We start from the raw sequence: 14,689 nt of genomic DNA, 5'->3' as shown, positions 1-14,689 counted from the left end.
TTTTTTTTTTTTTTTTTGTTTGTTTTCTGAAAATAATGAAAAAAGTCATACAGTCTTTTCTTGGAAAGAAGAAACCTAAGGATAAGAATCGACATCCTGGCAAAAACAATAACAATCCTGAAGCTGTAGAACATGAAAATGAGTATGATCGAGATTATGACTATGACTATGATGGTCTTTCTCTGCACACAGTCGCAATGAGCGACACAAGTATGAATAGTAGACGACGTTCACTTTACTCACTGAACAAGAAGTCTAGTGCTAGTGCCCTTGATCGTCATCTGGTGGGGCTCAACCATAGAGGCAGTACTCAGGACTTCCGCAATGATTTGCATGGGAACCAGGCAAAGGTACTGAAGAAGACGCAAACATGTGTGCCACAGCCGATCGAGGAGATTATTGAGGATCGACGGCGTTCCATTGCTGCATCTGCTGCTGCTGATACTTATTTTCAGGCATTTGATGATGTAGGTATATATTAACAATGGTATAAATAGCGCAAGTATTTGCTGAAACGTCCCTGCCATCATATTATACCACGGTTTATTGAATGTGAAAGATTGATAGCAGTTAACAGAGTAATTTTAACTAGTTTTTAGTGACTACTTCCTTGAAGCCGCGACCTCAATCAGATGCGGTAGTGACCAGAAGCAGAAGCAGATCCCTTGCGATTAGTTTACCAAGTAGTTCAATTCATCATGTTGCTGGAAAAGGGACCTGTAATCCACATGACAATCATCATGACTTCGTGGCAAGCGATTGTGGTTCTTGTATTGTTCAGAACGACTCAAAAACAAGTATTTGCCATCATATATACAACAACAGTAATGATAAGAACAACCGAAAAAGCCCTAGAGCGCTCCCATTGTACATGCCTCCATCTACCTCAGTCTCATCGTCCACACCCGTTCCTGGTGCAGTAGAGCCACTATCGCCATCCTTCACACGACGCCCTTCAATGCCCTTGGCTGAGAACAAAAGCCAGGAACGATATGACAGTGAACACAACTTTTCTGCAAGTCTTGCCAGACCTATTTTTGATAAACCACAGCAGAATAGCAAACAGCATAAGCATATCGGATACTGCGCTCCAGCCAGAAGAGGTACAGAGTCAGACGCTAGGCTTAGCAACTCCAGCAAGGGCGTAACTAGCCCTGATCAAGTTCAGAAAGCTGGGTACAATGAAGAAAATAACAATGAAAGACTTAATGAAGGACCAGGCCCTGAACTGACTCCAAAAGGGAAGACTAAGTTTCAATATTGCCAAGGTTACACTAGTACTCAAGCTCAGAGTAAGAAAGGGCTAAAGAACAGACTGCGTGATAGCCAGCTCACCATCGATACATCATGCTGCAAACCGGTAAACGCGAGACGTCATGAACAGGATAAGGAGTCAGACTTATTATTGCATGAGCTTCGTAGCTCGGCCCAGGAGCCTCTTCCGGGAGCGGATTTCGGTCAGATCAAGACTGCTCCTCTCTTGAAGCCAACCGCAAACACACACACATACACGCCCCCCTCCATTAGTGGTATCCAGCCTGCGATAATGAGCATCGGCGACAATAGTGGTCATTACAGTATGGCAAAAAGGCAAAATATTCCAAAATCAGCCCCTATTCCCGGTTCGAGCGCTACTATTGCTGTTTCTTCCGCAACCAATAGTACTGAAATCTATATCCAAGATTTCAATTACTACATGGAGAGTCATGCGAGTTACTATAAAGATCACCCCGATGCGGATAAAAGGTATAAAGACCTTAAAATCAAAGCAGCCAAATATGCAGAAGCTATGGCGCAGGCACGTGAGATTGCAGAAGCTAAAGCAGCTGCTACCGAGTCGGATGATGATGGTGATGATGACAATGTCAAAAATGCAAAAGAACCCAATGTCTCTAGGCTCAATAAGGCAAGGTCGACACCAGCAATGATGCCATCACAGTCCTCTGGGGTAAATAAAGAGCAAATGCAGCCTCAGCAACAGCAGCAGCAGCACCCTCCAAGGTCTTCAGGTTCACGCCTACCGATCCCAGTATCGGGGCCAGCGCCTTTATCGGGGCCAGATGGGTCAGGCACGCCTGTAGCTGGCTCAGTTGCAACTACCACAGCCGCATCGGCTTCTTTGACCACATCGGGATCATTAGTTAAAGTTGAAGTGGCTGAGAATACATTCATGAGAAAGCATTCTTCAATGCCAGTTAAGAATCCACAAGCATGCATAGCATCGACGTCTACTTCAGCCTCGACAATGCTTGTGGGCTCGAAACGTCTGTCCAATAACACGGGGTCTCGTGGCACTGCTCACAGGATCATCTATAAAGGACCAACAACGGCGGTCGATGCTGGTCAAGAACCATCGTCCCCTCAGCCATCATCACCACAAAATAGCTATATTATTACGGACCGGGGAGTGCCGTTTGAAATGGTATCTGCTGCTGATACCTTCAAGAAGCAGATTCAAAAGAAATCTCGCAACAGCAATAACTCCTCAGGAGTAATGACCCATTCTTCATCCACGACTACCACTGGTTCTCGCTATACTGTTCCTGACGAGTTTGTAGAAATTATTGAGGGGGGCCATGAAGCGCTTGTAGTCTTGCCGGACGGGTCAGTTGCTTCAAACAAGAAACGAGCATGTGCTCCTCAATACAATGAGCAAGCCCAAAGCCATAGCAGCCTCATTGCCACCACCTTCAATAACAACAACACCAATAGCGATAGCAGTAATAGAAGCAACCATAGCAGCGACACTGCTGAGGGCAATCCATCTAAATCTGAAGCAGGTCCGTTAAGGTTGAATATCGAAGATGAAACTGACCTTTCTTTGACTTCATCGAATTTAATGCTTGCTGACTCAAACTTCCATCATCGATGTATTCGCAGTAGCCTCCCTAGGCCAACCTGCTCGCGCAAACAAGGACATGGAGAAGGAAAAGGAGAAGGAGAAGGACAAAGATTCAACAAGGAGAAGCCGCATAGCCACATCCAGCCGTCATCCGCAGGCGCTGATCGAAGAGAAATGAATGAGGACACTAAGGAGATGGTGGAGTCGAAAGTAAATATGAAGTTTGCAGCAGGAATTTCATTCAGGGGCAATGACAAGGACTAGAATAAAACTAAGTGGGAAGAGAAAAAATGTGATGGGCAGTGTATGGAACTAGATCGTGAGAAAGCAGTTATGGTATCGTTACCGGCTTTAGGATGTATCGAAACAGTGATATCCAGATCATCTTTGCTATTATCTACAGTCGACAGCACAGGGATGAATAATAAAAAACTGGGCCCTTCGTTTTTGAAGAAGAGTCAAGAGACGATGCTGGTAAATGAAACCATGCTAAAAAAAAGAGAGAAGGTCGTTTCTAGCCTTTGCCGCTCAAAATAAGTGCTGAAAAATCTTCAAATAAATAACGTCAATCCTCATCCTTCTCTCTTTATCCACACTCGCACTCTAACTGCAATTATCCTTTTGACCATTACAAGGCTTCCGCTCGAGAGTGCCGTCGCCATTGTCATTGCCATTGTCATTGCCATTGTCATTATGTTCCTCTTCATCTTCGGCCGTTTTCTACTTCATATACTCCTCGTGGCCTTCTCCTTCCTCTTCGACGACCCCTTTCTGCAGAAGCAGCAATAAAAGCAAGATTAGCTATGATGCTGCCTTGTCGCGCCCTACGGGCCGCTATAGCGCCAGCGGCCGACCCAAGGGCAACAAGAGAAGAAGAGTTGTTTTTTCTTCTTCCCTTTTACCTCCTAGAGTATCCCCTGCTGCTGGCTCTTCACCTGCTGCAGTGCCAATATGCACTGGGAAGCCCAGAATTAGTATAAAGTCCCTGTCGAGAAAGTTCAGAAACGTAGCTAAATTGGCCAAGAGGCCTTGTTCAAGGGTTACAAAGCTCAGTGCCCCTATGGCCGCCAAAATCGAACATGACAATAGCATGGAAGAAAGCGATGATATGGGACTATTAGGGCTTCAAAAGGATTCTCCTTTGTCACTAGGTTTGAGGTGCAATAAAACCATCAATAACAGCTAGGACCGAATCTCCCTTTCAGAAGAGTTGCACTGGCACTGCAATTATCTTTACCATTGCAATCGTCACTATCACTGTCAGCATCAACGACATTACAGACAGGGATGTCATTGCGATTCCACCAGTTAGGATGTACTCTTACTCTCGGCGGTAAAAAGAATTGTCAGTTTGTCTATAACGCAAAACCCATAAGTTGATCAAGAAAGCTACACTATCGAAGACAAGGCTACGGCTACAACTGCCGCTGCAGCTAGTTCTGAACAAGAAATGATCACCTTGGAAGGTGGTAACCAAAATGAGGAAGAGCTACAAATACATAATCAAATACACACGGATGAGAGAGAAATGTATCGTAGACATGCAATAGCAGAGGCAGTAGAACGATAGTTTAAACGCCTCCCGGGCCTTCGAAACAGAAGAGCTGCAAGCGGCATCTGATGATAATCCCATAGGGTCAAGCTGCGTTGCTACAATCGTTGCTGTTCATGCTATCAACGCCACAGCCACCTCAGGTATTATTAATTCTAAGCACGTATTGAACGCAGAGTCTGTGCTGACTAATGGATTAGCATCTGAAGAGCTTATTAGAAGCATTCGGTTTGAATACGACCGGGAGAGTTCGTCTGGCTATTACACCTCGAGGATATGAATGTGATCAAGGGAAAAGGCGCCTTGCGCCATTGGCTGAAAAGGAAAAAGAACAACAGCAACGTCAGAAGCAACGGCAGATGCAAAGGGCAGTCGACAGTCATATCAGATCAGATTTACCGGAGACAGTGTCCAAAGCGACCTTGACTATGTGGACAAAAGTTGTAACTACGATGTCCAGTACAATCTCCCCTTCATTTCCAAGCAGCGGAAAGAAAAACAATGTATCGATCACAGTTCCAAAACCCCCAATACTGCACATAGTCAAATGGATGAGTGCGGCTTGACTACAACATAGATAATCAACCCTGTAAAAAGGAAAAACGGACTGTAATCTGATAAATGCGTGATAGATGGGCATTCAATGTAATTATCACATATTCATTACTATTTACTGTATAAAATCTCAAGGCTTCGATCCATGTCCAAAATCACTGATGGCTGTAAATTCTGTAAAATATACAACACGGAGAACAACTTTATTTTATGTCTGTCCTTTTTGTTCCTTCTCCTTCTCTCTCTCTCTTTTTTCTTTCTTCTTTTTCCTTGGTTATTTACGTGTTTTTGAGCTTCTGAAGCAATTTTCAATCCTTTCTTCTCTCCTCATTACCACGCAAATAATGCAACCAACAGAACCCACTTCCAATTGCTTGCGGACGGGCCACGCGCCGAAAGCCGTGCGCCTTAGTGAGCGAACGAACAATGTTTCAAGGACCACTCGCTCCAGAAGCGATAGTGTTGAGAGTGGAGTGGCTAATAATAGCGCCGCATGTAACAAAAGCAACATCAGTAATGACAGCAGTGATGATACTTGCATCCTCCGACGTGTCCACAGTGATAGCGCGTTACACCCTTTACTGCTTGTACATCCAAAACAAAGTGATAATGCCATGCTTGATCAGCCTCTGAGTGACATTAATATCCCAGATCCACTATCGTCATTACCGCTGTCATCATTACCATCATCAACATCGCTATTGACTTTGCCGCTCATGACAACAGCAGCATCAACAACTTCAACAACATCAACAACAACTAGGTTCAGCCTAACACAGCTTTGGAATCGCCACAGACCCAGGTTATCAACGCTACTGGTCATTGCCGGCTCATCTTCTAGTGCTGCTAGCAGCAGTAAGAGTAGCAACAGTAGCAACAATAGTGTTAATGGCAGTAGCAATAGAATAACCAATAACGGCAACGTCATAAGAGACAATAACGATGTGAACTTTAATATTCCTTTTTTGCCAACGAGACGCTCGATCTCTGCACAACCCCTCAAATACAAACAAACAAGGGTTCTTGGCTGTATGTCACCATTAGTAGAAAGTCCCGAAGAAGTAAATGACGATCCAGGGTCTTTTAATGCAGCTCTTCAGCCTCCTTCTTCGCCCCTTCCTCCTTCCTCTCGTGTTAAAAGCTTCACCACTGTTGCTCCACCTTCTATTACACTATCAAATCGAATCAAGGTAGTGAAGCTGCCCCTGCCTACACGGTCGTTACGCCACACGGGCCTGATCACGACACTTGCGCCACCATTAGTACCGATTTTCTCACACGACCCATTCATGTCGACACCTGACTCTACTAGTTCAAAGTCTACTGGAACGGTGGTGAATCCAAAATCCACTCTATTATCATCGAGTAGGAGCCATAGTAACGAAAGTATCTGTGACTCATTAGCAGGTAAAGTCACTTGTAGTGAGCTAGATCCCGGATCAAGACGTGGGCCATTATCATTGGCGTCATCGCCATCCCCCTCGACACAGGTTTCCACTACAGATAAGTCCCTATTATTGCTGCGTCATGGAGGAGAAAACAAAGAAGAGGAGGACGAGGAGGACGAGGAGGACATGGAAGAAGGATCCATCATCAAGAAGGAGATTCAGAAGAGAATCGATGAAAGCCAAGAGCAATTGGAATACTTCGTCTCACACATCCGGGCGTTGGATTCTACAAGAGATCAATTACTTGAATCACAAATCCAAAGAAAGAAAGCGCGTGATGCTTTGGATGAGAAGGTTGAAATTCTAGAGAGGATGATTCGGAAACAAGATAGTGGCCATCAGGACTTTTTCTTTGATCCAAAGCTGCACAGATTATATTGTTGTGGATTGGATGCATCTGTTAGAGAATCGACAAAAGAGGCTATGACAGGGGAGGCTGTGTCAACATCAAGGGAAAAAGATGGGGCTTACTCATTATCCCCATTCTCATCTCTATCGGCAAGGATAAAAAATATGCCAGCAAAATTAGCGGAACCGGCAGTGCTAGTAGTACCAGCAGTACCAGCAGCAATAATGTCTCCTATGAACAGTTTTCATACAACTGTTTCTGCAACATACTTGTCATCATCCCTCCTTCAGCAACAGCAGCAAGAACAGCAAGAGCAGCAACACCAGCAACAGAATTTGAATTCTTTACCAATGTGCACTCGGTGTCATCAACGAGCAATGTTGACGACAATATGTTCATGTCTAAGAGAGGTACAAGACGAAATCGAGCGCGTCCAACAAAAAGTCAATTTGATAGGATCACAGATTAAGCATATACAAAGAACTTTTGTAGAATCGATTGGGAAGAGTCTTGAGGAGGATCGAGAAGAATGGAATAGACTCTTTAGTAGTAGGGGATTGAAGGATAGCAACAGTAACGGAAGCAATGGATCATGTTCAAAAAAGACATAATAAAAATAACAAAAACTATGCGACTCCAAATGCGCAGAATCCTAAAAAGAGAACGAAAGGAACAACTTTTTTTTTGTCTTTGTGTTTGTTGTGTCACAAAAAAGGTCTGCGCTCAATTAAATGAGAACGAGTATAGGACGATTACCATGCTCCTATTGGACGATTATTGTTGTTGAAAAAGGGAGATCCTTCCATCTCGTACAATCCTTCTCCACTTTCCAAAACCCGATTTTTTTTTTTTTTTTTTTTTTTGCTTGGTTATTATGGTTATCGGGATGTTACATGAACTAGCCAACTGCAACAGGCAAACAACCCTTATCGGCACTGGGACAGGACTAGTCTATTCCCAAAACGGGAAAGCAACATGCTTTGCAAAAAAAAACGAAATGGTCACGGAGCACACACATCCAAACAAAAAGGAAGGCGTGAGAGAAGGGGTCGCAAGAGATAAGCCCAAACCGTTTAGCTCTCTATCTTTCACTCTCTCTCTCTCTTTTTTTTTTTTTTTTTTTCTTTTTTTTTTTTCTCCCCCTTCATTACATCATCCATCAAAGTTCATTTTGTCTCATTCAAGTAAATGGATCTCCCCCTTCATTCCTCTTCACAAACAGCGGAGCCTAGTTTCCACAGGCATCATACCCACTCTGTTCATGATAGACATCATGCTGCTCAACCAGCAACATCTTCATCTGTCCATATACCTATGACACCTTTACAGATCGACACTACCGGCCATGGGTCTGGGCCAGCAGATATCATCAACGGTAGCCTCCCTTCTCCTGACGCTTCATCAGAGGATGATTTCTATGAAGCCCGTGATCCGATGTTGTTGGCATCAAAACGCATGTCTGAAGAACAGCTCCGTGCGATTCGCTCATCCAAGAAAGTCAAAGAGTTTTATCGTGAACAGAATGAGTTGATTGAGGACTTGCTCGAACCTCCAGGGGGACGAGAGGGGGCACAAGAGGAAGAAGAGAAGAACCAACTCAAAGTATGCAACTCTTCTCTCTCTCTCTATCTCTCCTTATTTCTCAACTCTCAGAAAAATCTTTTAACAGTTTTTTAATTTATTCTCATTTTAGCTCAAAATTGCGGTGTATGGATCATTTGGAGTCAACGTGTTGCTGTTTATGCTGCAACTCTATGCTGCTATTTCTTCAAAATCATTAGCATTGTTTGCAACCATGGCAGATTCATTCATGGACTTGCTTTCGGGTGTCATTCTCACGTACGCTGCTAGAGCTTCTACTAAGAGTAACTGGAAATATCCTTCGGTATGTCCTTTTTAAATTGTTATTATTAATTATAAGTATCCACGTGTTGATCGTAAAAAAATGCAAAAATAAGCTTACGAGTTAATATTTTTTTTTTTTTTTTTTTTTTTTCTTTTTCTTAAAGGGCAAGTCGCGTATGGAGACTGCAGGAACAATTGTCTTTGCTTCCTTGATGGCAACTGTTTCACTTCAATTGATCGTAAGTGGAGAAGTAGAAAGAACTAAAACTATGGGCTTGTCTTTTTTTTTTTTTTTTTTTTTTTGATCTTTGTTGACATCAAGACACTTTTTATTCCTGATCAAAAAAATTTTGATTGTAAAGATTGAGTCTGTCAGAACATTGCTCGAGAACAACCAGACACCTCCTATGCCTAGTGCTATCGCTATTGCATTCGTTGGATTCGCACTCAGTAATGTATACCTTTTCTTTTCTTTTCTTGCCTCGTCTTTTTTTTTGCACTTTTAACATCTTCTAATCTTTTTTTTTTTCTTTTTTCTTTTTTTTGTCTTTCACAGTCAGCAAATTTCTTCTCTTTCTTTATTGCAAGGCGATTAGACAGTATAACGCAGCCAACATTTTAGCAACGGATCACAGGAATGATTTGTCAGTGAATGGATTTGGTCTGTTTGCGTCCTTGATGAGCAGATACTGCTGGTGGCTTGATCCAGCTGGTGCTATCGTGGTTTCTCTGATTATCTTGCGTTCCTGGGTGTGGACTGCCTATGGTAAAGTCCTTTTTATATATATATGTATTTCTTTATTTCTTTATTTATTTCTTAGAAGATAAGAGAAAAAAAATTGATGTTCAAACATGCCTTGCTTTATAGAACAAATCCAGCTCATTGTAGGCAAGTCTGCAGACCCAGCTTTCCTCAAAAAATTGACTTATATCGGTAAGAAAAAAAAAAAAAAAAACCAAGAATATAGAAATGATAAAAGAATAGAAGCCCACTAGGTTTGTCGATTTGTCATCTAAAATATTCCTTGATGTATATATATATAATATTTAGCCTTGACCCATCACCGTAAGATTCTGCAAGTAGATACATGCACAGCGTATCACGCCGGCAATAACTTCTTTGTGGAGGTGGATGTTGTCATGGCACCAGAGACACCGTTGTGGGAAAGTCACGATATCAGTGAAGGCCTTCAGGTGAGTCTATCTGTTGTTTATTCAATATTGAAGTATTCTTAGTTTGCGTTCAAAAAGCGATTGCTAATTGTTTTTTTTTTCTACAAACCTCACTAGATCAAATTGGAGTCTCTCCCAAATGTTGAGCGTGCGTTTGTACATGTTGACTATGAGACTTCTCACGCTCCAGAGCACCGCAAGTTGAAGTAGAGATAGAGATGTAAAATTTAATTAAATAAAAAATATAAAAAAAGCGATATTACACGTGAGCGAGACTGTTTGTTCCCTTGACAATAAAAACTTGTATTCATGATCCCATTAAACCCTTCTTTGTCCATTCTAGAAATCATGGCCGCAAACAGGGAGAAGCGCGCGAATGCGGGAAATCGGTATGAGCTCCAAAAAGAGGAAGGAGAATGGCAAGGATAGGAAGGGAACTGTGTTATAGCTTAGATAGTTTGTCAAGAATTCATTAACATAACCTCTGCCCGCTGTTTAAAAAAAAAAAAAAAATGTAGACTTCTTGCATTGTTGAATGAAGAGGAGGAGATGGAGGAGTTGTTCGATGATGAGGGGGTAGACGAAGAATTTGAGGTTGAAGGATATGGTAAAGAATAAAATATATCATGTTTGAACATAATATTTGTTAAGACCACTTTTTTTTTTTGACTCATTGGCCAACATTCTTCCTGTAATTCTATCTCAATACTTTAGAGGAGGAGGATATAGTCGATTCAGACTTTGATCAGTCTAGTGCAGATGAAGAGCCTGAAGAGGATGAGGAAGCAAACCTAGGCGAGGACCCTGAGGAAGCTAAAGCGCGGAAAAAGCAGCAATCAATGCTGCAACACCTCAAAACAGGAAAGTCGGCGTTTTCTCTACCCGGTGCAACAACAACACCATCAGCAAAAGGTGGACGCGTAAAAGAAAGAGGTCAGGCAACGTCAAGCTCTAAAAAGGATACTACGCCTATCCTTGCATCGGAATCTTCTAAAAGAGCAACATCTACAGCATCGTCGAATACATCTGCTGCTGCGTCCCCTGCACCATCAGGGTCAACAACAGCATCAACCATGAATATCAAAATTCCCGCGGAGATTCGGAAATCATCGCGTCGAACGACTGTGCTAAATAATCAGGAGACAGAGCTGAAGCTACTCGAGTATGAGACGCGGAAAGCAATGCAGCCGAAGCGTGAAAAGGCTGTTGTGCATAAAATGACTCAGGAAGAACTTTTGGAGGAGGCTAAAAAAACTGAGGCCATCAACCTGGCTTCGCTTAGGGCATTCAAAGCACAGGAGCTGGAAAAGAAAAAAGTGGTCAAGAAAAAGGAAGTGGTGATGCAGTCATTTGTTAGATATCATTCGTTTGCAGAATGGATTGGACATGGGCCCTTGATTAAGGCACTAGCAGAAATAGGCGCCGCTACTCCAGGAGGCGGTACTACGAGGGTTGGCTCGAGAGCAGGATCGAGGGCAGGCAGTGTCGCACCAGAAGCTCTGCCGACACAATATGGTTCTACAGGAGGCATTCCTCCACATAATCTCGCCCAATCACTAGCACAATCACTATTACTACAGCAGCAAATCCAGGCTCAGCAGGAACAGCAAGCACCAACATCAACATCAACATCAACATCAGTAAAGTCAAGGCCTATATCGAGGCATCCCAGTCCGGGACCAGAAGGGCGACAGCTGAAAATTGACCTCAATACGGTTGATAATAGTGAGCACAAAGCGCCTAGTTCACCTATGAACGTCGACATATCACGATCGACAGTCGGTGATGTAGAGATGAGCTCACCAGCTGAAGACCAGGATCGGAGAGGAGCTGGTGCAAGTGGAGGTACTCTAGGTGAAAGTATACCCACTGGAGCCATGACACCGGCACATTGGGCTACGATGAACATGTCTGTTGGATCAATAGCTCGTAAACGAAAGAAGCTGCATCCGTCACAGATGTGTGGACGGAACTGGATCACATTTGTGGGTTATGAGGATGAAGATTCCCCCATTAACGAGTGGTCCTATGTGGAGAGCTGTATGTTGCGATCACAAGCCTGTCTCTTATTTATTTATTTTAATTCCGCTCTTTGGCATTGGTTGTGTTGCAATTTGAAACGTTTGATGACTGAAAACAGATCTTTATATTCATTAGATCCAGAGCGAAAGCCGATATGTCAAATCACTGGATTACCAGCCAAGTACAGAGATCCTAAAACAGGGATCCCTTATGCCAACAAAGAGGCTTACAAGATTCTACAGAATGTGATCCACCATGGATATGTTTGGTCAAATGGATTGAACGCTTACTGTCATGATGTAGCGCAGCCTTTGCCAAAGGGTGTTCCTGCGGGATTGGCAGAGGCACTGATCGGTGGTCAGCAAGTTGGGGAGGGGATCGTTCTCAAGGATGGTGATTTGGTTTCCGCAGGGATTCCGGGAGGTGGTGGCGGAGGGTATACATACAGACGACGACAACAGATGCAGAAGCAGGCACAGGATTGAGGCATTTTTTTTATTATTATTATAATTTTGTTTTTCATTTTGAACCAACAATCTGGTTATAAAAAAGTAAAAACCAATTTTCCCGGTAAAAATACACTGTACTTTTAGGATTTAAAATAAAGCTTTATACTACATGTAATTGTTTATCCCTATTAAGCAGTGGTCTTTCTTTTTTTCTTCCGCTACATTGTTGCTTACTACCTACAACAACTGTCTATAGAAGACATGGAGCAAACGAATGATGAAATGGATTCTTTTATAATCTTTTTCGGACCAAAGGTCTAGCCTAGTGAATATGGGGGGAGGCTAAATGTTGTAATTGAGCCGTGACAACACGCTACATGTAACATGTACATGTTACGCACTTGTATCATGGTGCACACTTCAAGAGGCGATAAATAAACAAAAAAAAAAAAAAAATGAGAGCAGTTTTTGTTTGGTACATGTAGGTCCCAACACCAGTTGTAGACAAAGAGCAAAGTTCGGGTGATTCAAAACGGAAGAAAAGCCAGGTCATGTCTGTCTGATTTTTCCTTTTTCTTACTTTCACTTGTCCAACTGCCCATTGCTCTCAAATCTTTTTGCTCTCTTCGTAATCTCACTTATTCCCTCTCCCTTCTCCCTTTTCCTCTTTTCCTCTCTTTCTTCTTTTTCCTCTTCTTCTCTTCTCTTCTCTTCTCTTCTCCTCTCTTCTTCTTTTTTTTCCCTCTTCTTTAGCCATTTCATCTTGAAATTCTCTAATCCTTTCCCTCTCTCCTGCTCCTTCATCCATTCTCATTCCTCTCTCTCTATCTAACGTCCATATTGCATACACATCTTATTTGTCAACACCAGCAGCGTAGCACTGATTGACTAGAACTGTTGTCGCTATCTTTATAATTCCATCATGAGAATATTTGAGAAATTCTTTGGGGTAATCAACCCAGCCTCATTTGCTCCTATCCTCGCTGCTTTCTATGCTGTCGTTGGTCTAGTCTTCATGATCCTCTGCTTCGGTCGATGTAAGTAATTTTTTTTTTTTGGTGGTGGTTATTGTTGCTGCTGTTGTTGTTGTTGTCCTAGAAGAAATACATCGTTCTTTGTTTTTAGTATGTCATAAGACAGGAAAAAAAAAAAAAATAGAATGGGAAAAATTTAGAGTGGGTTATAGTCCTTTTTGGTTAGATTGTAGTCAACTATGAGTTTATTACTTTACAAAATTCCTGTAGTTGACTGGGTATAACCAAAAAAAAAAAAAAAAAAGAAAAAAATTAGCGTGCGTTTATGCGATCCAAATCATAACTGCCTATTCAGCCCCATCCAAGGCTCTTTGCGATTTTCCCTATGGATCTTTATACATATGACAATTCTGTGTTGTCCCGAGAGGTTTTTCTTCTTTTTCTTTTTCTAATGGTTTTTGTTTCATCTTCATATAGGGATCATGCCACATGCGGAAACAGACCTTGCTATCCCATGGGCAGTCATTTGCATTCTTCTCCTCTTTACAGGTCTTTATGGTATTTGGGCTACTACAAAGGTATGTTCTTGCGCTAAAAAAAATCTTACGCTATGTTTACGTATATGCTCTTTTTTTTTTTTTTTTTTTTTTTTTTTTTTTTTTAATTATTATAAACATGATCTAATTGTTTTTGTTGATGCTTTAAACTTAGGGTAACACATGGCATCACCGTCAATTCGTTTCAGCCTCCTGGGGATTCATCTTGATGTTCTTGTGCTGGGGTATTGTTTACATCGCTGTGGAGGAGCATCATATTGAAAAGGTCAATCGCGGATGCTTGGAGCGTAACCAAAGCAAGGGCTGGGATGAAGCCAGATGTGATAGTCGCCGCCGAACAGCTGCAACCATTGCCACCGTCATGGTCACAATCGGTATGATCTTGGGTATCTACTTTACCTTGGTCTTGAGCAAGTGGGTCTCCGCTTTGGAATGGGAGGAGCACTTGGAGCGAGAGAAGCGTCTGGCTGCTTGGCGCGATGGCAAGGGTGATAACCCACATGTCGAGAATGAGTACCAAATTGAACACCCATCAGGAGATCAGGCTGTGTAAATAATATTTAATAATTTATCTTTTTTAAAAAAAAAAAAAATACAGCAGTAGCCATACAAAAAAGTAGATAGGAAGGAGAAAGCATGCAAGCCCATTGCTGCAATATATACAATCACGTTTTTTTATATAATAATAATGGCAGTTTTCATTTAACCTTTTCAAAGACAGTAACTGTTGTAGAAATGCTCTAAAAGATTATCAAATTTGTTCATCAACGTCTTTTGGGTGTGCAATTGACCCGTTGATCAGATTGAGGCCTCCTGATGATTTTGACTATTAAATCATGTCCTTGATTCCGCTTGTCATTCCTCCTTTTTCATTTCATTTTTTTTTAAAAAAAAAAAAAAAAAAAAAAAAAAAAAAGGAGGAG

The 14,689-nt window shown here is 42.1% G+C and overlaps 4 protein-coding genes across 4 annotated transcripts; all 4 read left to right on the top strand.

The window, feature by feature from the left end:
- Nucleotides 1-35: 35 nt before the first annotated feature.
- On the top strand, nucleotides 36-4,971 carry BCR41DRAFT_391857 (hypothetical protein; the record flags this gene model as incomplete). Its single annotated transcript, XM_022028392.1, has 8 exons — nucleotides 36-471; nucleotides 600-3,052; nucleotides 3,146-3,316; nucleotides 3,478-3,491; nucleotides 3,620-3,993; nucleotides 4,219-4,311; nucleotides 4,442-4,642; nucleotides 4,718-4,971. 8 exons carry the CDS (start codon nucleotides 36-38, stop codon nucleotides 4,969-4,971), a joined length of 3,996 nt encoding a protein of 1,331 aa, XP_021886067.1.
- Nucleotides 4,972-8,060: 3,089 nt separating this feature from the next.
- Nucleotides 8,061-9,974, top strand: BCR41DRAFT_330978 (cation efflux family-domain-containing protein; the record flags this gene model as incomplete). The annotated part of the gene is made up of 8 exons (XM_022021778.1): nucleotides 8,061-8,414; nucleotides 8,440-8,631; nucleotides 8,756-8,830; nucleotides 8,954-9,041; nucleotides 9,148-9,357; nucleotides 9,460-9,525; nucleotides 9,643-9,785; nucleotides 9,882-9,974. The coding sequence occupies 8 exons, from the start codon at nucleotides 8,061-8,063 to the stop codon at nucleotides 9,972-9,974; spliced, it is 1,221 nt and encodes a 406-aa protein (XP_021886066.1).
- Nucleotides 9,975-11,938: 1,964 nt separating this feature from the next.
- BCR41DRAFT_287190 (YL1 nuclear protein C-terminal domain-domain-containing protein) lies at nucleotides 11,939-12,142 on the top strand (the record flags this gene model as incomplete). The annotated part of the gene is made up of 1 exon (XM_022020292.1): nucleotides 11,939-12,142. A coding segment is annotated over one exon (204 nt), but the record flags the coding sequence as incomplete, so codon positions are not given.
- Nucleotides 12,143-12,825: 683 nt separating this feature from the next.
- On the top strand, nucleotides 12,826-14,436 carry BCR41DRAFT_345196 (hypothetical protein). The gene is made up of 3 exons (XM_022022668.1): nucleotides 12,826-13,272; nucleotides 13,687-13,787; nucleotides 13,921-14,436. The coding sequence occupies exons 1-3, from the start codon at nucleotides 13,158-13,160 to the stop codon at nucleotides 14,317-14,319; spliced, it is 615 nt and encodes a 204-aa protein (XP_021886064.1). The 5' UTR covers nucleotides 12,826-13,157; the 3' UTR covers nucleotides 14,320-14,436.
- Nucleotides 14,437-14,689: the final 253 nt, after the last annotated feature.

The sequence above is a fragment of the Lobosporangium transversale genome, assembly GCF_002105155.1.
Source record: "Lobosporangium transversale strain NRRL 3116 chromosome Unknown BCR41scaffold_2, whole genome shotgun sequence".
NCBI lineage: Eukaryota > Fungi > Mortierellomycota > Mortierellomycetes > Mortierellales > Mortierellaceae > Lobosporangium > Lobosporangium transversale.
This window is presented reverse-complemented; position numbering and strand designations above follow the sequence as displayed.